Consider the following 27,985-nt stretch of genomic DNA (forward strand, 5'->3'; position numbering starts at 1 on the left):
CCAGAATACGAAATTTCTCCCTGGGAGGGATGCGTGTACCAACTTTCATGAGTTTTTGAATATGATAAAGCCTCCAAAAAGGCAATTCATATGTATGAAGAATAAGGAACGAGAAAAATAATAACCTTGAATAACAATAGGGCTTTCGCATCTTCGGTGCTCGGGCCCTAACTAATAAAATATCCATGCCATCTGAAATTAAAAGTATTACAGTGTTTTTGAGTATTGAGTTGTTGACTCGGAGATGTTTCTTTGCACAGCTAATAATCTACGAGTCAAATAGTAACCACCAGTGTCTCAACACTTTCTGTTTAACACTGTGCTTCAGAAGCTCAAAATGTCAAATTTACTTTGGAACATTTCGATCAGAGGGGCCAAAAACTAATCTGGACGGAAGGCCGCGGGCCAAAACTAAATGTTTGTGTTATTTGAAATAAAATTTCATTAGACGGTGTAATATTTAACAGAAAGTGAATATTGAAATAGTGAAAATCTAAAATAAATCAATTAATAATTGGCAAAAAATTTGCCAATTTTTTCTAAATGTTCTCTTGTCAGCGTGTCACTGTCTCGATCTCTCATCTCGACTGGCAGCTCAAAGTCAGTGATGTAGGACACACTAACAGCACATAAGCACGAGTAGGAGAGACGGAATACCATCAATTCTTGTAGATAACCAATAGGCCAATGTAATTTAACAGCAGTCTGCTGTACATCGCCGTTAAACTCATTAGTAGCTGCACAACATTTTGTTTTTGGTTACTGCAAATAGGATTCTGAAGCACTTAAAAATATGGAGAATAAGCACGAGCTTGTCAAATACTGCGGTGGGTCAAAACAAATAAGGTTCGGTCCAAACTGGCTGCCTCTGATTCAGATTAACAGCGAGACAACATAATATTCTGCAATATTAAACTAATAAATACAATTTTAAATGATGACAGATGAGACAAGTCCTTAAAAAAAACAAAAACGATTGGTTTATTAATATGTTTTGTACAGAGCAAACACTGTCAGAGCAGCAGAGGACCAGAAGTTGTGTGTGTGTGTGTGTGTGTGTGTGTGTGTGTGTGTGTGTGTGTGTGTGTGTGTGTGTGTGTGTGTGTGTGTGTGTGTGTGTGTGTGTGTGTGTGTGTGTGCGTGTGCGTGTGCGTGTGTGTTTCGTGTTCAGCAGCAGGGAGGGAGAGCAAGGCCCCGTTTCTCCTCTTCGTTGGCTTCGCTCCGGTCACATGAACAGTTCTTCACTGGGGACCAGTAGACTTGTACATAGCTCCAACTTGACATTTTCTCCTCAGCAAAGGCAAAGAAAAATACATTAAAATAAATCCTTCTTCGTGCCCGTTGCGCTTGCTAAAAGACAAGTGATTAATCAACTTGAATATTTGGATGGTTTTCAGGTCACAGAGGTAAACCAGGCTTGCCACACCTCTTTCAGCCCCAAAAGGCCGACTGAAATAAGATTCCTCCCTCTTCGACTCAACTGCCCCCTCCGGGTAAACAGCTTAAAAGTGCCATAGATTTTGTCCCCGCCCCCCTTTTCTTAAAAACAACAACAACAAAAAAGTATTCCTCAATGCCTTTTCAGAAGTCTCTTCACCAGTGTGAACAAACAAATGTGTCAATAGTTACTTTTACTTTACAATATTGTTTATACATGAATTTAATCCAATCCTATTATTACAGTATGTACAACCCCCCCCCCCAGTCCATGGATACATAAAGACACAACAACTGTACACTCCATAGATCCAGTTGCCCTCTGAAATGATTTGTTTTAGTTCCTCAGTTTAACTCCATGTGCCTTCAGCCGTAACTCCGTCTTCTTTGAGTCCACAGTTATTTTGTTTGTCTTTTGCCAACAGCATGTACAGTAGTGCCTTCATTTGTAAACTTTAAAGCCACAGAGGAGGTTTCGTTCACTCTTCATCTGTGCAGACCTGAAACAGACGAGAGAGAGAGAGAGAGAGAGAGCAGCTGTGAAGGGAACTTGTTGGAAAATCTCGGGAAGTCTTCAATGCAAAACTTTGAAAAATGTGCAGACGAGCCATGACGGTTGAATCGAGACATGTTTTGATCACGTACTGCGAGAGCGGATCAATAAGTTCAGAGACTGCTCGTGTTATGCGCAAATAGAGCGCAGCACCGCGTCGTGTACAGAGAGGCTGTAACCTTCGGGAGAAAAGTGTTACAAACTCTGGAAACCAGAAACGGGGAACCTTAAAATACTTCAGCAGCAATGAAGCAATGAGCCCGGGGCGGTGTTCTCTGAGTCACCTTCGCATTTCCAAGCAGCAGAACGTCACTGTCCAAAACAGGGTTGTCTTTCCTCCCCACCCCTACTAACCGGATTTGGCTCCTTGCTACTGCTTTCTCTTCCACCATAATTTGTCACAGACTTTGATGTGCGCTCTCTGCTCAAGTTCCAGCTGCGTATGAAACTGCAGACGCACTCGGACCGCTGCCACGCTACCGCACATGTAACTCAGAGGTGTTGAGGCTGATCAAGCGGTGAAACTCGGGAGCACTTACTTACTTGCGAAGGTTACGGCTTCTCTTTGCTTGGCGCACGTCGTGGTGCTCTGCATTGTTCGCACGGAGCAGCAGCAGCAGCAGCAGCAGCCTCCAAACTTATTGATCCACCATCGTAAAAGAAACCCGGACTACTTTGAAATGCATGACATGGCAGTGTCTCACCTTGACAAAGGGGTGATCCAGCAGCACGCTCGCTGTCCAGCGCCGCTTGGGTTCGCTCTCCAGACAGTGACCGAGGAAGTCCTTGCCCTCTGTGCTCAGCTTCTCGGGGATGGGGGGCTTGTGGCCCATTCCCACTTTGTACATGATCTGAAAGTTGTGCTCGTACTCATGCCAGGGCCTCTGCGGGTTCAGATGAAAAGAACGCGAGTCATTTCATTGCAGTTTATCTTTTGGTGAAGTGAATTTCCTGAAGTGGTTAAGAAAGGAGGAAATAAACCTAAGGCGTTAAGGCATGCAGGCAAAAAAACCTTCACATGACGAGCTTAACTACAAATTACAGTGACGTTCAGGCAGATATTTAAACACCACCGGTAACCATGACCACCAAACCACAACAGCAACTTGTAGCCAAAATGTGGAGACTGTAGAAAACAAATGAAGCTGCGTCTCGCAGCCAAAACGTTTGATTTGAGCAAAAAAGACCTCTAAACTAGCGAATGTAACATAAATTAGTTTTTATTGAAATGCACAAACATAAAAACTGCAGGTGGGAGTCACAGCTGATCTAAAGTGTCTCTCTTGTTGGCAGTAATAACCAAGCTAAAAAAAAAACGGAAAAAAAACAACAAAAAACTGTTATCTTCTTTCCACAAGTAAAAATCAACAGCTTTACACACAAGTAAAAATAACCATCAAAACATTGTCTTTTTAAACCTTTAAATATCTATGACGGAGGCCAAACAGCTGCCGTTGATGTATAGAATACTCTGAAATGGAAGACCTTTTCGATCCCTCGTTACCTTTCCGGTCACCATCTCGATCAGGACGCAGCCCAGACTCCAAATGTCCGCTGCTCGTCCGTGACCTTCCCCCTTTGCTCTGGTGATGACTTCAGGTGCCATGTAGGCTAGAAAATATCAAACAGCAGTCACAAATTATTATTTTTTGAATTCATTATTATCAATAATAAGATTATATAATGCAGCACGTATGCAGAAAACACAGCAAGTGTGTACACACCGCCATGTGACCAACGACACGATGATATATTGTATGAAGCATGAAATATGCAAAAGACCGGATCCAATACACCGGAAGAGAAAATGAAGATTCATATTAGCTACGTTAATGCGTCACATATTCGTCGCCATGACCACGCAAAAAGAACGTGCACGAATTGCAGTATGTGGGGGGAGAAACACTGGGAAAAGGGAAAAATGTCAATTCCCCCCCCCGGTGGTTGCGTGAAACCCAGACACAAGACGTAGTGTCTCACCTGCTGTTCCCAGTGTGCTGTTCACCTCGCCCGGCATGGTGTGAGTGTTGTTTCTCAGCTTGACTGAGCAGCCAAAGTCACCCAGTTTAATCAGGCCCGATGATGTCAGAAAGATGTTGGCTCCTGATACAAAAACCAGAGACAGTAAAATGACGGGTGAACAGTTCCTACGTTCAATCTGAATTTTCTGCACTTCTGATGTGTAGAAAAAAAAAAAAAGAGAAAGCGAGAGCGTGCGACTGACCCTTGATATCGCGGTGGACGATGCCGTGTTCGTGCAGGACATTGATGGCTGTCGTGATCTGTTTACTGTAAAGCCTGATGACGTGTTCCTGCAACCCGAGTCGGGACACCTCCTCCAGAGTGCCCTCATCGCAGTACTCCATGAAAATGTACATCTCCTCCTGCGGGTGAGCACAAGAACATTTACACTAAACTGCTTCAGTGTGTGAAACCTGAGCCGACGCTGAAGTGGAGGCTTCTTACCCGATGGAGCTCGACTCCAAAGTATCGCACCAGGTTCGGGTGTTTAATGCCTTCAAATATTTTCAGCTCATCTGCAGTCTCCTTGATCGTTTTGTGATCATTTGGCTGGAATCGGATCTAAATAAAAAAAAAAAAACGTAAATGAAAAGAAGATGCGTTACGACCTGCGGCTCTTTAGTCCTTTGAAAACCTTTGAATTGAGTTTGCTGACTACACACCTCCTTCATCGCCATTAGTTCTCCAGTGTCGACATTGATGCAGGTGTACACCTTCCCGTACTGGCCCTCACCTGTTATCATACACGCATAGATAACATCACTGTCTGTGTGTGTGTGTGACAAATAAACCACGCCGTGAACCACAGCACTCCCACCGCAGACGTACCTATCTTGTTGCCCCTCTGCCACTTGAAGGTCACCTTCCTGAGCCCGACGTGCATGACGTTGTCGTAGGACTTGGGTGTGTGACACACTTGGCCGATGATGTTGCGCTGCTTCATCACAGCGTACCGCTTCTCCTCGAACTTGCGAATGGACCGACGGACGGCCTCCATGGGGCTTTGCCGCGCTGCGGTGTCTGAGGCGGGAGATGGGGGGAGAAAAAGGTTTGTTTTTAAAGTCAGTCAAACGTTCATAATCTGTGATTCAAGCTGCGTTTCAATGGGGTTGTATTTACCGTGTACACAAGAAAAGAGCATATGAACCACTTGTGGTATTCACAACACCCCCCCCCCCGGTTAGCTTGCTAAATTGTTAGCCTCTTTGGCTTCTAGACACCGCCCACGTTGCCGTTGCCAAGCAACAGTGTTTCGAGTTCCATTTGAACGTAGCATCAGTCGTCACTGCTCAACAATCTCACCCTTGGACTGACTGATGAAGGTGCGGAGCTCCCAGCTCCGGCGTGCGGCGCTGTTGGGGTCTCCCTTCGGATATGAAGGTTCTGGAGACATCAGAAAAGAAACTTCAGTCAAAGAAGTTTTCTACGCACTGTAGCTCAAACCCTGCCGATCAATGACTGTGCCCACCTTCTCGGTCCTCTGTGGGGCTGGAGTGGCGGCTCAGAGATTTGAAATTCAGCTCTGCTGCAACTGACGACAGACGGTCATTCTCATGGAAACTGGATCCCCTGCAGAGACACGGAGGAAACTGATGCAACACTGTGATTCAATCAAAGGCGACTGACTGGCTGAATTAAAGAGCAACACAAAGTGCAATCTCTTCTTCCTACAAAGCACTTTATTTCTTGTGCTTTTATGACAGTATGCTCTTGATAAAATTTCATGCACTGAGTGGTTTCTTTATAGTAAATTAATTGTAAAAAATTAAACAGTGCAGGGCCCTGTTTTCGAAAAGCATCATAATCATATGCAACTGGCTAAACTTGTAGTGAAACAGAAAGCATCTTCAACTTGAAATGCTTTCGGAAAAAATGTTCCCGGACTTGTTCACGTGAATAAAACTTACTTATATACAGGATGTAATTAATCCAACCAATTAAATAATGCACAATTCTACATTGAAAAGGCAGCATTAGGCATTCAAGATAAATAATAAAACAACAAAATCAAGAGAAACAAAAATTTGGTTAATTAGCAATGTGACCTTTAAAACCCATTAACAGTTCAGCGTGCATCAGAGTCATTCACACGTTAAGGTTGGACCTGTCGAGCGCATGTTCTGATTTCGATACCGCACAATAGGCTAGAAAACCAAACGGAAGTGAATCGCGAGTATCAAAGCAAGTCTGATGTAAATAGCACTAAAAAGCAGAAGATTATAGCCCACTCTTTCACTGATGTTCATCTTCACACCATGCACAACAACCACAGTCTCTTCCTTTTACCAGTAACAATACTCGTGTGAGGCATTTCTTTCTGGTTTGGTGACATTTTGCAGGACTTGTGAAATCTACGTTTAAAGTTTTAAGGCAGAAATGAAATAACATTCGAGTTGACTTATTCCTAGATGTTTCTTAGTCGAGCTTTTTGCAGCCTTCATCAGCGCCATGCAAATTATTATTTAGATGTTTCTTAGATCTTCCAGCAGATCTGAAGATGAGAATAATCATATGTAAACAGCCATGCTGTAAAAGCTGCATCTATGAATTAAAGATTCAAATCCTCCAGTAAAATTATATTAAAGGGACAAGGAAAAATTTCTCATTATTCAATTTAATTACATAAAAACATCCAAGAGATCAAAACTTTTTAACTAAAGTGAAATTTCTTTAAAAACTTCAAAGCATTGAAAGTAGATCAAACTCAGTGATATAGCCAATAAAGAGCCTGTACATCTCAATTTACAAAGAATGCTAATTAATTCAATATCTGAAATAAAGTCCAAATTCATAGTGTTTGTTCAGATGCAGTCAGAAGGCTAAAAGCAGGAATGCTTGAAATTCACTGGTAAAGTTGTACATTGGCTCAACATCACAGATTTGTCTCCAAGCTTGTGGTTACTGCTGCAAAGCATTTAGTGAATCCCGTCTGATTCACAAAAAAGTGCCCTCAGATTTTAAATCCTAACATGAAGCATTTCCTTCTCTTATTTCCAGAAGCCTTATAAAAGAAGAATCTGTGACTTGTTTTTGTGTAGGGTTTTTTTGTTTTTTTGGGGGGGAGGGGCAAGGCTACCTGACGTCATTGGGGGTGCTGCCGGGTGCTTTGGTGTGGCTCTGTTCCCCCGGGCCCTGAGGGACGGGGCGAGGGCCGTTGGGGAACAGCTGGTTCCGGAGATCGCAGGGGAGACTTCGAGAGCTGTGTGGTGAAAAAACAAACTGAGGAGCGCTGCCTTGGGAGGTGAGGTGGCTTCAATGGGATGTGAAGATACAAGTATGTGCATGTGTATGACTGGGTGGCTGGTTGAGGAACAGACGCACACATTCACTCAGGACACCACAAACTTAAAGAACTTTTCTTTTCTTCCCCCCCAAAAGCCTGCTGACACACGCACACACACACACACACACACACACACACACACACACACACACACACACACACACAAACGGAAGCTTAACAACTACAGAGCAAAAACATCAGAAGAGCAAAAACACCAGAAGGTAAAAAACAGCAAAGCCATGCGGGACAGAGTTTTCACTTTAAAACACAGTAGACACACAGACACACAGATTACTGTCAAAACCTGCAGTCACCTACCTGAAACCTTCAGTATTAGGGATGAACAAATTGGGGTTTGGTGGGTCACTATGGCAACGGGGGACCTTCACAGGACGAGGACTATTCCTTTGAGCTGAAAAGAAACGCGCCCAATGCTGCAGTTAGTCAAGTCACTAACAAAAGGAAAGCTAGAACAGGTTGACTGAGGGGAAGTTGTGGCTATTGGAAATCATCATTCCAATCAACATTGATTCTGGTCTATTGATCAAACTCCTTATGTTTTCTAATCATATAAATCCGGTGGTCAGGTTATTGTGGACTACAACAATCACTGTGCTGTGTTGCTCTGTGCACCCCTGTTCCAGCACCAGTTGGTTGCCTACATTTGTTTGCACAAACCTTTGCATCTACCAAATAATCTGACCACATCTGGTTTGGTGAAGCCTTATCGTCATAAAATAATTACGCTTGAAATGCAATAAATTTGCAACAGCTTACTTTGCAGTCACAGTAGCACACAGTTCACATTTGCTCAGAGGAGATAACTGAAACTAACATTATTGCTGTTCAACAGGAACTGAACTGTAATTGCACTGCTGTCATTCCTGTGTAACAGCTCTTCCCCTCATCGCCATAACACCCTGATTATAAACCTCCCACAGAATATAACCTGAAAACTTCTTATATGGAAGCCATCATTAGCGCGTGTCACAGAGGCGGATCTTACCGATGTACATGCCAGTCACCGGGCTATGAGGTTTTCCAATCACGTGGCCGATACATTCATTCATCAAGGCTTGCAAGTTCTGCAGAAATACATGCACATTTTCAGACGGGCAAAAATAGACCATATGACAAGCATGCTTATGGTGCAATTTGTAGATAACAATGACAAAACAGGCCCCTTTACCAGGAAGTCATCCTCTGGTAACGCTGATATGAAGGCAGGTTCGATGGCCTGAAGAAAGTCAAAACCCTGAGTCGCCCACCTGTAGGAGTGAAGTATGGCGGTCAATCAGTGTGTCCTAAAACTTTTCTCTATTTTCTCTATAAGAGGCTAAAAATTTAGCAAGCTAACAGGGTGTGTGTGTGTGTGTGTGTGTGTGTGTGTGTGTGTGTGTGTGTGTGTGTGTGTGTGTGTGTGTGTGTGTGTGTGTGTGTGTGTGTGTGTGTGTGTGTGTGTGTTGGGAAGGTCAACGTTTTTCTCAGACGTACTCTATTCACAGAGTACAATGTTGACATTGTTATGGCTGAAAGGTAAAGCTCTCGACAAAGACGTAAATGAATACATTTTAATGAAAGTAATAATCTTTACACAGAAGTTAAATATCAACATTGTCCAACTGGTTTTTAGAGGTTAATGCCCGGCTTCAACTTTTTTTTTTCCAGCGAAGCTACAAATAGCATCCCTGAGCGACAGACTCAAACAATGAAAAGCTGCCTGAGTAACACCACGTCAGCTGATAGAAGGCGAGGTCTTACCTGGGCTTGGTGCCTCTGCCACTCTCACATTTGGTCAGGACATAGGTCATCCATTTGCGCGCAAAAGCTATGTAGCGTTCCCCGATCCTCTGCCTGAACTCCCCGGACATCAGCCGCACCACCTCCTTGTGGTACTGTGGATAAAAAAAACAAAAAGCAAACAGGAGCCTCAACTTCCCCTCATCTGATAACTTCATGATGAATTTACGACATAAGCAGCTTTATTATCCTTCTGTAGAATAATCCATTAATTACACCAATATTACAAAGTCCCCATTGGGAAAAAAGTAGGAGAAGTGGACATGTGACTTTGATGTCACGAGCTATGACGGAGGAAAACAGAGTAGATGTGCAGCATCGAAAGCGTGGGCTCTTGTAAAAGTACACGATGTGTCACACTTCTTAATCGCTGCAGGCTTTTACCTCAAAGGCAAAATTGTAGCCCTGTATCATTGCCTCCCTGTAGTACTGATGTAGAGTGGCTGACTCGGACTCCTCGACCTCTGCCTCAAACTCTGTGGTGAACATGTACTCCACTCGGTCGATGGCAGTGTCAATCTTAATGCATAGCTGTAGAGCCTCGTCCTGCAGTGGGGAAGAGGGAAACAATTAAAAGCAATCAGCATAAAAAAAATATATAAAAAATTAAATTAAATTTTAAAAAATCAAGAAAGCACTTTTTATCTGGTATTGTGGCTTTGAATGTAACAGCTATGAAAGGTTAGGGACTTCCCCTTTAACACGTCAACAGTCTGGCCTGAAAGTAGCGCTCTCTAAGTAGCTATCTATTTTCATGTGATGTTAATGGAGCAAAAATGCAGGGTCACGGTTGCCGCAAAAACAGATATGAAAGTAGGACACTGACACGCACCTGTCTTCAGCAACACAGAACACACCAGCGTTATAATAGCTTCAAAATCGTACCATGTGGATATGTAAGTACCTTGAGCTGCTCCAGAGCGCTCGCGATGAGAGGCTGACTCGATGTTTGCTCGCGGCTAAGAGTGAGCACATCCTCCATGGACTGCTGAAAGGCCTTTCGCTGCGCCACCAGGTGAGCTGACTGCATCACTATCAAGAGCATGTTGTCCACCTGAGAGCACATTGGATTAGTGGGAGGCTTGTAAACAACGGACAACCCACTCACACGCACTGAATTAAAAAAAAAAAAAAAAAAAAAAAAAAAAGTTTTTAACTCCCGTACCTTCATGGCCCTTAAAGTGTCAACAGTTTCCATCTGAGGGACCAGTTTGAGGAGCTCTCCGTCCCACTGAGCCCAGTCAGAATCAGTGGTGGGGTCTGTTCTGCGTTTGCTCATGAGCAGGTAGGCCTCGTCCTCAGCAATTTCATCGGGCTCTTTGGAGCAGTCTTTGCCGGCAGCTGCATTAAGAAGCTGCAGGATGAGAGGCCGCTGCTCCTTCAAGCCACAGGGGACAAAAACTTGGAGCTCTTCTAAGCCTGGAATCTGAACCTGGGCAAAAAACAGAAGGTGAAACAGTTACGTAAACAACCTGAGGACAGAAAGGAAAGATCAGAAATTAACAGGAAAAAAAAAAACACACACCTTGACATAGTTTCTTTTTTTCAGTGCCTCCAGGAGACAAGTCACCCCGTTAGTGATACTGAAATCTGCAGCAACTTCTAAGTCCTGCAGAGAGGGAAGCAAACAAAGTGTCAGAACACACAGTCCCAGTTCTTTCATGAGACGAGAAAACAGGGTCAGACTTTAAAAAAAAAAAAAATGCAAAGCCGGTGCTGCTGTGGATTTTTGTTTCAAGGAAGTGAAAATTCTTGTGCTGTTTCTCACCTTGCGAAGCATTTTGGCAAAGCCCAGAGCCTTGGACGCTCGCTCCCTGGCCTCGTGGAAGAGCTCTTTAAGTGACCGGCTGGTCTCGATAACCGACCGCCTGAGAAAAAGAAAGAAAAAAAACCCATCACGTTCAAAACACCTCGGCTGGGACAAACACCAACTCCAATGTTGAAAAATAACCAAGTAAATAACCTGATCTCATCTGAGGCGGTGCTGTCATCTGCGCTCTCCCAGAATTCATTCCCACTCTTTTGCAGACCGGCATCGAGAAACTCTCCAGTGGATTTGAGCAGCATCCCAGCGATGTCACTGCAAAGAGCAGAACACTGCTCAGTCTCATACTTATAATCACGTCTTAACTCGCATCAAAGTGAATTATTATTCAGGTTTTTAAAGTCAGTTTGGCTTGCAAGTAGGCATCATGCACATTTCAGTTGGACGGTAGGTTCACGCACCAGAAGAGCTTCCCAGACTGGGCCTCCCCTCCACGGATGTAAGGAGTGATGACCTTGGTGAAGTGCCACTCCTCCTCTAACAGGTTCTTTAAACTGTGAGAGGCCTGGGGCAGCTGCTGCAACATCTGGATCCAACTGTGCATGTAGTCAAAGTAAACCTTCGAAAAACAGCAGCAGATGTGAGATAACCACGGGATGTTTTATGCGCAACTTACAGTTCATCAATGAATAAAAATCACAACGACGACACACTCGGGGTTAATCTGGCTATTTAAACAGAGGAGGGAAAAGACAAACAGTCTTACCACCAGCATCTTGTGAAGGTCTTCTTCAAACTCATCGATATTGGCATTTGTCTGCAAGCCCTGAGCATCGGTCACCACACCACGCAGCATGAACTGATAATACTGCTTCATCAGGAGACCACCTTTAAGGACCTCTTTGCACTCACGCACCAACTGCAGACCACAGACAACACGTGAGAACACACCGACCACGTATCCCCGTCTTTAAGTCAAAATGAACTACACTTAAACATTTAGTCGATAATCTACACCGAGGAAGTGACAAACTTTCTACAAGACTGGGAGAATAAACGTGTGAATTTCTTGCAGCCACAGAGCACATACAGACTAAATGTTTAAGCCACTGGTTCTACGAAATGTTTTCTGCTCGCCTGGTGTCTTTTCTTTTTGAGGAAAAAAAAAAATCATGCAATACAACTCGGGTATGTTTGGTGTAAAACTCTTCCAGCCAATCAGCGCGACTGGTGTGTAAAGAACTCTTAAATTGAGCCCTGGAAGTGTTTCATCAGCTGCTTGCCTGTTTGATACTGAGCAGCGAAGGCTCTCCAGCGGGCCTCTGTTCAAGTCGTAGTTTAAGGCATTCGTGAATGACGTTGAGGAGGACTCTGCAGAGCACGAGGAAAGCTGGCCGGAACGATGGGAGATCCATGTCCAGTAAATCCTCCCATGACACCTGGTCGGCTCCGAGCTCCGGATCAGTCGGACCGCTGCAGGAGACGTGGCGCGCCAGCTCTGGCAGGTAATCACTGTACAGCATGGGATCTGGGAAGTCTGCAAACTGCAGGTGGAAGACGTCCAGTGAGTGAACAGCATGTAGTATAAAGCACCACTGCTATTTAGACCCGTCACAAGTATTACACAATTGGTTGACCGTAGTCATTTTGAATAAGCGCTTCCATTCATCTGTCCACAAACAGCTGGAGTTATATGTCCATCAATATTTCCGTGTCGTCTTTTACTGACTGAAGTTTGACTTGTTTTGTCTCGCAGCACTTTAACTTCTAGTATTTGACCAACTGTATTTCCACGAGAAATAAATGTCTCTTCTTCATAAGGTGTACGTGTATTGTTGAAGTATTATTTGTGTGACAATCGTCAACTAAAATTTAATGATCGTGAAAACTCTCTTGCTAATTGGTGTTAAAATATTCTGTCATTAACAGAGTCAACACTTGACTTCATAATAAACTTTTTTTTTTGCCATCTAATAATTATAATTCAAACAGTTTTCACTGCAGAAGCCATCATGGCTCTCCAATCTCAGACAGACATCCTCCGTAAAAATGCATCCCCTTCAGCAGATGATTACTAAATTTAGCAGCGCAGCGCTGTACAGCTACAACATGTCTCCTCTTTATTCCCGACATCGCAGCCTCTGACTATCATGATCAGGTTAAACAAATCAGCAAATTCAAGACCTGTTCACATCCTTTGTTGTTACCCAGATGAGTTGATTATCTAAATAAACTCAATCACAGTCATTTCCTCTTTTTTTTCCGCTTTCAGCAGCTACATCCATGTGTGAACATCATCTGTTGTTTACAGCCCGGGCTCAGACTTCCTGAGCTCCCGTCAGTGAGAACTCCTCCAAATGATGTTTCCTCGAGAGCCTAATTAAATTACTAATATTTGCTCAGCAAAACAATACAATTAGCTATTTGATTGCTTTCGCCCTTTACAGCAGCACACATGACTGCTATTCAACCGCAGTACAGTGCAGTGCAACTGTTGTACCAGGAAAAGGGCATATATGTTTTTAATTAATTTTACTACACAAATTACTAGCGTCGTAAATAAAAATGGAAATCCTTTAATTATTGAACTGAATTCTGATTTGGAAATTGAGTGACTATATAAAACACAAACTCTCCTTTAAATGTCCCTTCACCTCATTTTCTATTGTTCCCTTTCGTTGTGAATTCAGCAAAGAATACTGCATTTAGTTTGTTTTATTAATCGCAGCAGCATGATTCAGGCTGCATCACTGCTTTAATGAAGCTGAAGGTTAAATCAGCTTTCCAAAACATGCAGTTGATCATCTTGTTTTACTGTTTACGAGGAAATGAGAAAACCCAACTGTAGTCATCTATAACAGAAATACAACTTTATACACAACTGAACTTTGGATCGCAGCTTTCATTCAGTGTTTCAACCAATAAGTATTTCCATTATTGATTTATCCGTGATCGCTTCGTCAATAACATTTGACAAAATAGTGAAAAATGGCTGTTACAATGTCCCACAGCCCAACAGACTTTTTTCTTTCAACTGCCTGTTTTTTCTTATCAGTTCAAAAGAGAAAGATTATGGAAATTACTTTTTTGCCAATCAACTAATTGGTCAGTTCTGCATATTCAAAAAGCTGCATTTTGATTTGACTGTGAATTGGATTTCATTATTGTTTTTCTTTACAGCTCCACATTTCTCATGTATTTGTGCTGTATATGTTTATCAGTTTAATAGTCAGAGCTGGTTATTGGTATCTTATATTTGTGTGTGCACGTGTGTGTGTGTGTGTGTGTGTGTGCGTGCGTGCGTGCGTGCGTGTGTGCGTGCATCAGCACGAAACTCCTGAGAAGAAGTAGCCAGCGTATGTACTACTACATGGTTTCATGCCCACAGGACACCTCAGATTTATGTACATGTATCCTGAACAATCCTTCCCTGACTTTTCTGTAATAAGCTCTATTTGATGAAAGATTATTTATCATAAATCAGTAATCATTGAGTGGGCAGTTGGAGAAATGATAGCCTCACCTCCAGAGCAGGAGTGTGTCGGAGCAGCGCCGCCCTGGACCTCTGCAGAGAGCGGTCCATCAGTTTGTGCAGTCTGAGGATCAGTTTACGCAGTCCCATCTGTTTCAGGGCTTTATCCACAAATGGTCTGTAGATGGCTGTGGGGCAGAACACTCCTCCGCCCGCCATCCCTTCTGCACTTCCCAAAGCTGCAGTTGGGAGAAACTCGTCTTCTGACAACAATCGGGCAAATTTAGGAGTCAGGGTGGGAGACAGCTCTCCCTCTGCTACACGTCCCACTTCGCCTTCCTCCTCAGCATCCTTCTCCTCTCCGTCACTTTCAGCTGTAAAAGTGGCAGTCGAGTCATTCTCCTCATCGTCCTCATTCTCTTCTTCTTCATTTCCACGGGAGCAGCGAGGTGACGGGATCTCAAAGACTGGCCACCCGATACGGGATAGATCACGGAGGCCCAACACAGTGGCCATAACGCGCAGCTTCTGGTTGAGGTCCTGGGTGATGTTGAGCCACAGACAGAGTGCCTGCACCCTGCCCTGAAAGTCTCGTGCTGCGTACTTTTCGTAGTCCTTCTGTAAGGCCTGCAAAGAGGGGTACAAAGCTTCCACAGACTCCAACAGTTCCATGACCCGCTTGACCTGCTCGAATGCGAGCCGCTGGCGTTGAAGGTGTTCCCTGCAGTCAGCGCCGGAGCCCAGAGGCTCTGCTGCGTTCAGCGCTGATGAGGGGCAAGCGCTGAAGCCCCAGGGATCTACTCCACAGTGGTTGGTCTCCGCTACGGCACGATCCCTCTCCTCTCCACAGACTAGATCTGCCAGACTCTGATAATCCCCTTGGATTAGGTGAGACTCTGAACACTGAGCCCCTCTCAGGCTGTCATAGTTGACCTTAAAGTGCTGCACCTCATTGATGATGTCAGGAATAGCTTGGCGGGCAGTGAAAAGAAAAAGGTCCTGGTCATTGGTGGAACGTCGTGCATGCCATGCCTGCAGCTCCAACCAGATGACCTCGTTGTTGTGGCCCATAAAGGGCATGTTCTCCAGGCCTCTCTGCTCCTTCTCCTTCCTCTTGGAGGACATAGACGTGAGCTTGAGCAGCAGCCGCAGAGTCTCAAAGAACTTGAGGCGGTCAGCGGGACAATCTGTCCTGGAGGTCTGCCGATGTGTCCGGGCAATATGGGGCATAGACACAGGGAGTTTGCAGCTGCTGCAGCCCAAGCTCAAGTAATGCTTCCTGGGATCCATGTTGAGGGCCCCGAAATGGCTCGACTTCGAGAGCGGGTCCAGCATGAAGGAGCCTTCAAACGTCTTCTTGTGATCTCTCTCAGTGGAGCGCAGAGTGGCCCGAATCTTCTTGCCCTGCTTGTAGCTGTGCTCCTCAGGGGTCTCCGCTGGCTTGGGACTCTCTTTCAGGACAGATGGGCTGAGGTCCACTGGAATGAAAATAGTGAAGACAAACTCCCAGTCAGTTCAGTGCTCATAAAACTGCATGTACAAAATCATTTCCATGTATTTCTCTGTCGGATAGCTGTATTAACTCACCCTTGTTTGGAGACCGACCGGCACTCCTCGCCTGGCTGTTCCGTTGATGTTTGCCAGACATGCGTTTCATCTGTCTGGCGGTAAAAGGAGGTGACGTGCCATACAGAGCTTCCACTTCCTCGCTGGGAGAATCCGAGGATTCATCCACCTCCGAGTTCTGCTGGGATGCATCTTCCTCTGGCTTGGTCTGCCTGTCAACATTGTAAGTTTAGGGGAAAAGAGACAAGACAAACATGAGCGACATTGACATGATTACAAAAAGCAGGGTGACCTGGAAGACATGCTTCAAGCAAGTCAATGCTTTGTCAGATCACAAACCAGAATCTAAGAAATGTGTGTACGAGGTCAAACAGAGCTGGGTTGTTTGCACCCATAACAGAGCGTGCACCAAATCTCCTCTAATGCGATGGCGAACAGGTTGCTGAACTGTTGCTGAACTGCAGCTGAGTGTCTGCTGCGACCAACAGCAGACTGACGAGTTGTGTGTCCTTTGGAGCCTGACCGGCTGCCTCCTAAATGCTCTGTGCATGACCACAGCCGTCCAGATGCGGGATAATAAGGTGTGAGCACCTTCTCTTGGTCGAGGTAAACATAACAGCAAAAGTAACCCTCATTAACTGTCTGCTTAGTCATCAACCATACAAGTAGGATTTCAAGGAGCACTGAGACTCACTCAAGAGTGTGCAAGTTGTCAGACTGCATTGCAAACACAACTGTAATCCATAACAGTTGACTACTTTCAGGAGATTAGGGTAAATCTTGATGGGGACATCACGGTTGCTTAACAACACTCTGACATGAGTACAGATACTGAACAGCCACAGCAGTGAGCTGCTTCACGTTCTGCATAAAGGGAACACTGCAACCACTTGAAACACTTCCTTCTGGGAAAAAGAAGGGGAGAAAAAAAAAACAACCAAAGTGCAAGTGGCAAGCCTTTCCAGATTACAATGTCAGAGCTTTGTTCCCTAATGCCTCTCTGAGGGTTTTTTAATAGGATTAGAGCAAAAGGTTCAAGGGTCTCACCCCACCGACAAAAAAACAATAGAGAAAGAAGAGGAGCGGAAGGACAATGTGTGATATATATGCTGGTCACCATGTGTCCCTCCATTGATCATCAAACTGAAATGCATTCCCCGACACGTGCCTGTTAGCATCTGTGTCGGCGGAGTTGAAAAGGGGGCAGGGTGATATCACATTCACCGGGGGAGTGTCCGTGTTGGGGGGGGGGGGGATCTGCAAATCACTTGCTTAAGCTTTTCAAGGAGACAGAGAGAAATTGCAGGTTTCTATTGCCCATCTGCCCCACACACACACACACACACACACACACACACACACACACACACACACACACACACACACACACACACACACACACACACACACACACACACACACACACACACACACACACACACACACACAAGGCAGTCCAACACCTGCTGCAAATCCTACATGTGGAAGTCTGAGGTGCAATCAAGACCTCAAAAAAAAGGAACATACTGCCCTCAATGCTCTTTCACAGACTACAATGGTAAAGACTCAGCAAAAACTATGACAGCAGGACACTTGTCTGTTTGTGTCTCGAGTTACTAATGTTGCACGAAGCTCCTTTTATCACACAGTGTCTATGTAGTGCAACAACCAACCATCACAGATCCAGATGTCAACAACAAAAAGGGCATCACAGATCTATGATGAAATATTGGGTTATATTTTTACGTCAGTTATCTAATTATTCTTGATACTTGGGAGCTTTAAATATGGACATTGTTTTTATCCTCGTTATTTAATTTGTAGTGGTGGTGCTTTATGGATTTTAGGGTTTAGGTATACAGTTAAATGTTGTTTTACATTACATTACATTTAGCTGACGCTTTTATCCAAAGCGACTTACAACATACCAATGGCACACCATCGGGAGCAATTTAGGGTTCAGTATCTTGCTCAAGGACGCTTAGGCATGTGGGCAGGAGGAGCTGGGGATTGAACCACCAACCTTCCGATTGGTGTGCAATCCAGTCTGAGCCACAGCCTCCCTCCCAGGGCCACAGAGAGACTGACGGAAACAAAGACCATTCACACTCTCATTCACACCTAAGGGCAATTTCTAGAACCACCAATTAACCTGAGGTGCATGTTTTTTTGGCTGTTGGGAGGAAGCCGGAGCACCTGGAGAGAACCCACGCAAGCACGGGGAGAACATGCAAACTCCGCACAAAGGCCCAGGACCGGATTCAAACCCGGAACCTTTTTGCTGTGAGGCGACAATGCTAACCACTGCACCACTGCACCGTTTTATGGTTTGTTTGTTGTTGCTTTTTTTTTTTTTTTTTTTCAAGATTTATGGACCATGTTGGAAATTAGTGTCTTCACTTTAATCCTTCAGATTTTGTTGTACGTCTACAATTAATCAGATCAATCCATGACTGAACGAGTAATGACAACAGCGCACCCAACTGAACTACAACAGTCTTGAACTGACAGACTAACTCTGGCCTGAAAGTACACTGGTCCCATTATGAGTGAATTGTACGAGAAAACTGTGAAGGGGCTTGTTCTGCAGGAGCAGGACATAACAGGGATCTTTTCAGTATGCAGGCACAAGAACACGCAGTAAGCAAACATGCGTGTTACAATAAGGCATTAAGCAGCCCGAGAGACAAATCACTGTCATTTTGCAACGCAATAATTGAGACAGGTATCAGGAAACTGCATTAAGAAAGCAGATAGAGTAACTGCTTATAATGCTGCAATAATATTCTTCAAAAAACCTGTTCTGACACAAAAGGCTCGGGTATGATCAGACTGTGTGTACATTAGTGGACATTCCAGAGGGTGCAGGGGTGTGTGAGGACAGAAATAGTACATATATGCGAGAGGGAACGAGACCAAGTTTTAAAAAGACACTTCTCTACACAGATGAGCATGACTAAATCACCCAGGAATGAAAGCGGAACCAATGACGCCATCTCTGCCGGGTGTTTGTTAGGTTGCCATGAGACACTTTGAGCACAGATTGTGCTGTTGCAGTAAAAGCCGTCCAAAGTCTTCCTCTGAATTCCTAAACCTACTTGCAGACGGGGAAAGTAACAGGCCCGTGCGTCCTGCAGTTAACCATAGCCTGCTATGGTCCTCAAGCTGTCCCTGCCGTGCTGCCACTGGTGAATTATCACTGCAGATGGTGTCTGGCTGCTCTCAATGGCTCATCTGATGGCTCATTGGGGCTCCAATAAAGGCCGGTGGAATGCCAGAGCCCCCAGGCAGAAACACTGAGTGAATAATAAACAGCATAAAATCGAGAGTCTTTTCTCTATAGCGACTGAAGCAGTGATACCAAGGGCTGCCAGAGTCAGGGGGGCCTGACCTTTGACACCAACCATCCACGCTATTGTACCAGCAAGGGGCACTCTATTGTATAGTTGTGACACGTGGCCCGGGAGGCCCACAGCTGAATACCACACAGCTGGTTAGTGAGCACACTTGCTCACAATGCCCAAACTAAAGGGGACTTTTTTTAGAGGGAGGAAAAGGAGGAGAAGGTGGTCCGGGTTTTGTAAGAGCACACTTTTCTCTAATTAGGTCATGCTGGCATAACTGATACTCCGTAGGATAGATGCAGACTTTGATTACCCCCCACTGTAAAAAGCATGTGTCTGCTGGCTACTAATTTCAGTCCATAGTTAACTGCTGCAGCCATGAGAGCAAAAAAAAAAAGAAAAAAAAGTATGCACATGTACTCTAATCTCAATGAAAGTGTAGCTCATGCATACAACAGCACAGATCTCTGACTTGCTGTCAATCCCTGACAAAGTGGCAGAGCTGAAGCAGCACACAGTTTTTGCACCGTAGGCTGACAGAATTCAGAAACAATGAACATGACATACTTGACCACACCCTTCTCTGGAACAGAGCAACATTTCCAGGAGTGGACCTCCCAACCTCTCCTACATGCAACTGTGCAAAAGCATGCCGTGCACGCACAAGGGAGGAGTTTGCTCCTGCAAGAGGTGTTATAATATGCAAACAGACACTTTGACACATACAAATCCGCAAGATAGTTCTGTATAAAGTATTGCTGTGCTTACTGTCTGGTCTTGTACACTGCTTAACACAGGGAACACCCTCAGTCTAAGAAAAGACACAGACTTTACTGTACCGGAGGAACCTCATGCTATTAACCACGAGTCACATGATCTAAATGTAGACCCTGTTTGCAGGCCCTGGGATGCAGCATGAGTTAAAAGGTAAATGGAGTAATTACATGTTTTTCTCTTTTTTGCCACTTGCATCAGAAATGCTGCGACTTTGAGAGTCACAAGTAACTCAGTTTGTCCTGCAGCCATGCAAATTACAAATGTCACATCAAGTTGGCAAACGCGTTATTCTCCAGTACTCAACCAGCTTTTATTTGTTTCTTCCTTAATTACAAGCTCTTACTCCTGCAGGGGTATTAGTAGCATCAGTTGCCACAGTTTCACTAGCTACAAAGAAGCTATTGTTTAATCGGAAATGACAGATGATAGCGACAGAATGCAAGAGCTTTATTTTCTCTCTGTAAAGCAGCTGTGGGCCGAGATAGGATAAAGATAGGAAGTAGAAGAGGGCAGTCCATCTGTACTCCACAGCCTGCACTGCCGGCAAATAGAGGCATTAATGAGCTCTACCAAAGAGCGCCTCCGGGGCTCCAGGCAGCTATCTACTGCACACACTGCACCACATCCTGAAATCTCTGGAATGCTTTGTGAGCCACAATGTCTTCAGACTGACTTTGAGAATGAGACATTATTGACAAAGGACCTCTGTACTTGCAAAGATAGCGATAGCCTTCAATTGCAGAGCGAGCACATAACTCATCTGAGCACACGTGGTTTAAGTGAATGCACACTCACTGACGAAGAGACACTAAAAGAAACCCAATTGTTGCATGTTGTGAGGCCTGCTGTTGCCGTCTGAAAGGTGACAGAGCTGTGCACTTCGAACACGACGCGGGCCGACCTATTGCTGCAAACTCTGCAGCTTCAGCCATGTAATTGTTATTGTTTACAAGATTTGCATAGCCCGGCTAACTGGAGCGGCAACTATTAGTCGATTAATCAAATCATCGGCAACTATTTTGATAATCGATTTGAGTAATTGTAATGAATACATTTAATGAACAGACACAATTAATGACTTTCAGCTTCTTAAATGTGAATATTTCCTGGTTCCTTTAGTCCATTATGAACTGAATATCTTTTTGTTTGTAGACTATTGGCTCTGACATCATAAAAAACAAACAGTTGATCAATTAATCAACAACAACAACAACAAAAATCATCAGCTGCAGCACTGACGACAACCAACAATTTATTGACGAACACGAGTTACCTTTCGGCCCCCCCCCCAAAAAATTGGTGCATGTACTAAACAAAAAAAAACACACGTGAACTAATTGTGCCACATGTCTCCCTGATCCCAGCAATACCACAACCAGTGGTTCATTACTGCAGCCAGCAATAACATAAACAGTGTGTGTGTGTGTGTGTGTGTGTGTGTGTGTGTGTGTGTGTGTGTGTATATCCACAAGAGTGCAAGATAATTACAACTGGTTGGTACCTCGGGTCATTACACACGCACGCACACACACACACACACACACACACACACACAAAAAGAGACCGGCTATTTGCTCAAAACCAGGATTATCGCAGATGACAAGTCCAAAGTCAGTGGCTCTGCAGACAAACACATTTCACGAGAGAGAGACAGAGAGAGAGAGAGAGAGACAGAGAGGGAAAGACACAACAGCAGATTCCTGATGGTGTGTGGACAGCCTGCGGTCAGGGGGGCAAAACACTGGCGCCGTGTCGATTACGAGAAAGCGCACAGATGAGACCAACATCGTCCATCGTGTGTTTGAACGTCTTCTCCTGCAGACACGTGACCTCGTCATCTGGACACTGACAAACACACACACCGCGTTCATTGCACATATTTGCAACACGTTGCCCCCTCTTAGTTTGTGCTTCATGATGAAAAATGCATAGGCTAGCGATCTTAAGTAAGCGACGACACACTTGCAGGTCCAGCTTTTACGAGCCCCTGCACTGCAACACGAGTCTGATTTCAGCGTCGTCAGTTTGTTCTGGAGAAGTTGAGGCTGAACAATAACAGCTAGAAGAAGATGTTAGCTAGCTGCTCCCCTTTTTTTTTTTTTTTCTTTTTTTTACATGTTGCACTGTCACAGCGGCTACTAATATGTTCGTAATGTTACCTTATCATTTGGCGAGCATTGTTGCCTTTCTCTCCGGCAACCGAGAATCAGTTCAGAAGCAAATATCTGCGGCGGAGTGCGCCGGAAAATGTTGCTCCAAAAAGTTTACAACTCCGGCGTTGCAAATGCACTAACTGCACGCGCGCCACTATTTGGCAGGAAGTCGGAATCTACGGGATGCGCAAGCGCTCCCGTAGAGCCGAGTGCAGTGTCACGGTCAGCTCCCTATTTGGCAACTGCGAGGTCCTGATGGTGAAGTGTCTGTTCAACAAATTCGCATACCTGCTGGGCTTGTTACGATCCGGAGGCTCCATAGCAAAGCGGTGGCTTCTTGTTCCTAGCCGTGCATGGACTACACCATGTCTAAGCGATGTCAGACACACTTTGCACTGCTAAATCTCTGCACGGGAGGCGGGTTTTTGTGTCTTTAGAGCACTTTCTATCCGCCGGCACAGTTGACTCTCGCTTGTGCGTATGCCGTCGCCATCTTTCCAACGTTCATTGAGGAGGAGTGCCACAGCCTTGCATTGCTACGGCAACTCGGATAGGTCATGCTCAGCCACAGTACCCTCTGGTCACAGTCACACAGTGAATCAGTTATCATGTGCCGAACCATTTGACTCGTATGATAAATGATTGAAATCACTTGTTGCACATCTTGTGGAAAACCCAACTGTAAATGAAAGCTTTGAGTGATAGTGGGTAATAATTCATGACTGGAGTGTGTCAGAGAATAGAGACCTGCGGACTGCTTTGAACCACCTGCTCTTGAATGAGCCCATGACCAAGCAGATTACTGTGGATTTAAAAAAAAAAGGGCCAGGAATAATTTAAATACCATTTGCCCTCTTTGAGTGGAGGTGATGGTGGGATACCTTTGAGTTCTCCTCCGCAACGGACTGAACTACAGGAAGAGATCGAGCAGAGTACATCATGAGTCCTGTAGCACCGTTGGACTGGCCTTCTGGCAGACTTTGGCCTCACTCCACCAAACTATCGATAGCTTCATTTTTCTTCCGGTCTACAAACTCTGTTCGCATTTATGTTTGATTTGCACAGACGGGCGGACCACCAGGGTTGGTTAAGTGCAGTGACACTTAAGTAAAAAAACAAACATTATTTTGTCTAAGTATATATGTCGGTCAATGGCAATTAGTCACCGATTAAGATGCTCCAATAGTTTCAAACTTAACCCGAGCTCTACGCCGAGTAGGATGCAAAGTCTGGAACAATCCCTATGGAGCATGACCAGACTCATATATTCACTGAGGGATTTGGGTCTGTAAACACGAGGCTAAATTGTTGGGCCACTTTTTTTTTTTTTTTTTTTTTACATACTTATTATAATATCATCCAGCATGTTCAATAACAGCAGAATCTCACAATTTCTCAACCAGACCATGAAATGAAACCTAATGAAGTTGTGTAAATGAACTATAGTCCACATTGTCCTACATCTATAACTCAGCACAGTACTGTATGTACTGTGCATTTATTGCTCTACTATACATTGTTGTACATGTTTATTGTCAAATTTCAATCAGGAGGATGGGCAAGCACATTTTATGCACTGTATTGGGACAGAGGCAAACATTTGAAAGGCAGTTATTTAAAACTTCTGTAGAGGAAAACCTCTGAAAAGAAGCTTGTCATGTGTTGAAGTTTGTCACTCCAACCACAAGATGTCAATACTATTCATGAGTTGTTGTATTCCTGTCAGTTAAAATACTAAAATAATTTCTATTGGGGCCAACTTTAAAATAGAAAAAAACTGACACATAGCTAATAATTACTAGTAAGAAATAATAATCATTATTTTCTGACTGACACGCAAGAGCAATTTTACCAGCATATGAAAGCAGCCCATAAATTGTTCCTTTTTCTTCTTTCTCGAAAATAAAAAATATGTGTATCTTGGGGCAGTTTGAATGGCACAGGACACAAAGCTCAAATCGGGTCTCTTTGTTTCTTGACTGCAGTCAGAATATGAGAGAAATAAACTAGGTTGATTTGGAGTATTCAAATGGAAGTAGGTTTTTAACAAATATTTTATTCCTAGGCTAGCTGAAAGTACCTGAACTCATCTCAAGTCAGTTAAACAAACTGATGAACTAACCCAGTACATAAACATCACATAAGCTCAGTGTATAAACTTAGTACATCAATTCAAAGTCAAAACAATGCATTAACTACTGCATAACTTCAATTCACAAGATAGTCCACAAAGAAATCAGTGCATAAAGTCAACGTAAACAATGAATGCATTAATAAGTATATAAACAACTGTAGCTCCTGCGCTGACAGAAATTAAATGAAAATAAACAAAGCCAACTATACTGTCAGTCCCGATAGAACACGTAACATTTGGCATACTAGTGCAGTGCCCATTCAAAATAGCCTGTTTGACTGGTTGGTGGCCGGCTTGTGCTGTATGCAGGTTTTCCCTGCGTTTCTGGAGGGCTTAAGCGACAACCTAGTGTGGTTAACCACAGAATAGGTTAGGGTACATATTCTCATAATTACAAGATTGTTAACAAAAAATGTAAACAACATTTTGTTTCAGAGTCATCCTGAGATCTGTCAGCAAGGAAAACAGCCAAAATATATATTTTTTAATGATTTAATTTTTTTTCTTTTTTTGATGGGGGGTGGGTGGGGAGGGGATTTGGTTAGATAAGCGGGTATCAGGTTGACCTATACAAGCAGGACAGGCAAGTTTGACAGACTTGTACCACTTGTGCAAAGAACCTGACGGTTGCAGACTTCTTTTCGGGGGGCCGGAGTATAAACTTTAGATGAACTTTCAGATATGTTACAACAGCATCCTCAAAATATGTATTGTTTGATGCCATTGCAGCCGCCAGAAGCTTTTTTGGGGATCCAAAATCCTTGTGAAGGTCTTTAACCACGGCCTCCGTGAATTCTTCTATATTGTCATCGTTTATAATGACAACAGATTCAGTGATGTCCATCTCATCCAGCACCTTGCTTGACAGACGATTGATGATGTCACTGGTGTCTTCTGGCATCAGGGATGTTTTGCTTTTCTGAGGGGCTTTTTTGAGTATCCTTGAGAACAGAGTAGTGATAAGGGAATTGGTCATTGTCTTGGTTGTTGTAGATGGTTCCTCTTTGGATACAGAACCATTGAAAGGAATAATACTATCGCAGGATTCAGGGGACTTTGGTTCTGGTTCCTCTTTGGATCCAGAAGCATTGAATGGAATGATACTATCACTGGTTTGCGGAGACTCTGGCCTGATGATGTCCTCATTTTCCATTTCTGCTTTGCATACAGTGTCATTAACAGGAAAGACGGAAGTTGTCCAAGATGATGTTGACTGCTTGTAGTTGGTTTCAGGGGACTCTGACAGGCTTTCTTCTTCTTCTGGAGACAGCATTGTTGTGAGTATTTTTCCGATATCAGTTAGTGCACTGGACACTTTCTCACTGCGACTCGTTTTTTCCCATGTCTCCCTCTCCAACCAGAGTAGCACCTGCTGCAAGAACTTTCCTACTGCGTCCTCTGTCATGGCATAGAGGACTTCAGGAGAAAAGTCGAACGGACTGTCGTCCATCTGCCCCCTCATAGGACTGATAGAGTCAGAAAGACCTTTTCCCATTTTAGTAACGGGAACTAGATTTGTGCGTCCAAGTGTCAGATCGCCGTACATTTTATCACTTAGTTTCTTTGAAAACTTTGTTATTTCACCACTGCACTTGATGTTTTTCAGTATTTTTCTGGCATGTCCTGTAGGTTTATCCGTCTGGTTTAAGTGATCAAACAAGCTCTCCACGTCAGGCTTGATGGTGTCAAAATCTGCTGATGAAGATTGACGTTCTTTCTCTTTCACCCTACCAGGCAGACTCCAAGTTTTAGATTGGGGAGAATGTGGAACAAATTCTGGTAGAATGTCTTCAGCAGCTTTCGGGATAGACTCGGAGGACCCTGGAGTGTCTTTTGTCCTAAATGTGGTCTCCAGCTCTTCTCTAATTTTTTCAAATTGCTTTTGGGCAAACTTGAAAAAGTGAGTTTTGCAAGCTTTTTGGTCAGCATCTTCTGGTGCACCCCATGTGGTGAAAAACTTGTTCACCTTTTCATATACTTCCCTCATATCAAAATTAGGTCTATTTACCTGATCAGCTTCAGCAAGATCTCTAGAATAATGCAGGTCATTAACTATTGTGTGAACAATTTCTATTGCTGTGTAATTTGCCTCCATACAGGTGGAGAAAGGCACGAAAGAACATTCAGCTTCATCACCGACGATTACCTTCTCTTCAAAATGTCCAATGAGTATTTTTCTTACAGCTTCAGTCGCTGAGTCCACTCTCTTGGATTTTATGCTCTTAATGTCACATCGCTTTGGTTTCTCTATTTCTATTACATCTCCTTCTGATTCAGAGCTTGTGGATGACTTAAAAACTCTGCTTTTTGGCCAACAGAGTCTGGGGTACTTGGATTTCTCCTTTCTTAAATATCTTCCAAGACATGTAGCAGCATGAGACACCATGCGTCGAAGAGATTTTATGTTGGTCATGGAGCCACTGACATTAACGGTTGGATCTGATGGCCAATCAGGTTTGTTGACCGTGTTAGAAACAATGGTGTTTACCTTGTGTGACACTTCCCTCTCAACCAGTGATGTCAGCCTTTTAGAACTCCTACATGTCTTCTGTGGGAGATCAAGAGCCTTGGCGAAGCTGGCAGAGAGCGAGTCTCCCAGGGATGCTTCATAGCCTACCACAGTTATGGGTTCCTCACATTTGTTACAAACATTTTTTTCAATAATTTTTGGAAAGGCAAAATTCAGGATGTATGTAGCGCAGCTTTGTATGATTTCAGTTATCATATCAGCCAATGTAGCTGTTGTGTCAGAGTCACAGGTCCCTGTAGCCAACATGGTCCATTGTGCTGCAGGGATCCTTTCCAAATGTTTGTTGACGATGGGCTGAATATGATCTTGTATGATAATCAAAGTATCGCCTTTTGATTGAAATTGCTCCAAACTGTTAACATCTGATTTAAATTCGGATTGCACCATTGAAGACATTTCTTCTTCCTTAACAAGGCTGGTATTCTTAATTTGTTTGAGACAGGCTTCTGTGAATATTCACTGTTGGTTCCTCACTGTAACTGGAGTGTTCTCTTCAGCCAACTCTCAAAGAAAACTAGAAAGCAGATCGTCATATTCCAGAACGGCCAATGACGTCAGAAAGATTACAGTAGCCACGCCCACGTGAATGTTGTTGTTAAATGTTATTTAAAAAAAATTAAATAAGAAACATTTTCAAATTAAATCTGAATCATTTATCATCAACACCAATTTTTCTCAAACAAATAAAGTGTGAATTAAGATAGGCCTACTATATTGAAGGATGAGTAATTAGTCCGGCTCTGCCCCACAGTTTTGTTGACTATACAGAGTAGACAGTCGGGTGGACGATGTACTAAATGCTTTCAAACTTGCCTTTTCCGCACACCTTAAGATGACTGGAAGCCGGTGTAATCTGCGCACATACACAGGCAGTACAAAGAAACAAAGAAACAAAACAAATACACGCAGGAGTTCATCAGTTCATTATTTTAGTTACAAATAAAACATGTCCCTTTCTCTGCTTAATATCACCAAATGAAATACGTCACTGATTTCGCTTCCTTACCGAGCCTATGTCACTGCATTTCGGGGCAGGGGATGAGAGAACGATTTCAACACGTTTACACAGAGCACAATATGGATCCAGTTCTATATATTGTGTATAATGTATCAACCAGGACTTCAAAGGCTCCATATTACTGGTTAATT

General features: G+C 43.8%; 1 protein-coding gene across 3 annotated transcripts; it reads right to left on the bottom strand.

Moving 5' to 3' along the window:
- Nucleotides 1-1,701: 1,701 nt before the first annotated feature.
- Nucleotides 1,702-22,656, bottom strand: map3k4 (mitogen-activated protein kinase kinase kinase 4). 3 transcript variants are annotated; one of them, XM_069690247.1, is made up of 27 exons: nucleotides 22,461-22,656; nucleotides 15,920-16,110; nucleotides 14,384-15,810; nucleotides 12,144-12,404; nucleotides 11,627-11,779; nucleotides 11,322-11,479; nucleotides 11,059-11,175; nucleotides 10,864-10,963; nucleotides 10,621-10,704; nucleotides 10,261-10,527; nucleotides 10,000-10,149; nucleotides 9,480-9,641; nucleotides 9,057-9,190; nucleotides 8,485-8,563; nucleotides 8,302-8,380; nucleotides 7,614-7,707; nucleotides 7,089-7,211; nucleotides 5,481-5,581; nucleotides 5,315-5,395; nucleotides 4,841-5,032; nucleotides 4,675-4,745; nucleotides 4,457-4,573; nucleotides 4,215-4,374; nucleotides 3,971-4,093; nucleotides 3,495-3,601; nucleotides 2,695-2,874; nucleotides 1,702-1,937 (listed from the first exon to the last, which is right to left on the bottom strand). In XM_069690247.1, exons 1-27 carry the CDS (start codon nucleotides 22,490-22,492, stop codon nucleotides 1,917-1,919), a joined length of 4,764 nt encoding a protein of 1,587 aa, XP_069546348.1. In that variant the 5' UTR covers nucleotides 22,493-22,656; the 3' UTR covers nucleotides 1,702-1,916. The 3 variants fall into 3 exon arrangements, with proteins under 3 accessions (XP_069546348.1, XP_069546349.1, XP_069546350.1); XM_069690248.1 differs by lacking the exon at nucleotides 22,461-22,656 and adding an exon at nucleotides 22,179-22,428; XM_069690249.1 differs by lacking the exon at nucleotides 7,089-7,211.
- Between the last annotated feature and the right edge of the window lie 5,329 nt (nucleotides 22,657-27,985).

The sequence above is a fragment of the Brachyistius frenatus genome, unplaced genomic scaffold (assembly GCF_029030835.1).
Source record: "Brachyistius frenatus isolate BFR_SWC_R1_liver_20210118 unplaced genomic scaffold, ASM2903083v1 Contig_8, whole genome shotgun sequence".
In the NCBI taxonomy this organism is placed as follows: Eukaryota; Metazoa; Chordata; class Actinopteri; family Embiotocidae; genus Brachyistius; species Brachyistius frenatus.

Bases quoted from the DNA above. Each gene is read 5' to 3' on its own strand.
- map3k4 (XM_069690247.1), bottom strand. From the start codon at position 22,492: ATGGAGCCTCCGGATCGTAACAAGCCCAGCAG. The intron at 11,780-12,143 runs GCAAGCAGCTGA...TGTGGTCTGCAG, and splicing joins CGCTGCTCAGTATCAAACAG to TTGGTGCGTGAGTGCAAAGA. The intron at 9,191-9,479 runs GTAAAAGCCTGC...TTTTATCCACAG, and splicing joins GCTACAATTTTGCCTTTGAG to TACCACAAGGAGGTGGTGCG.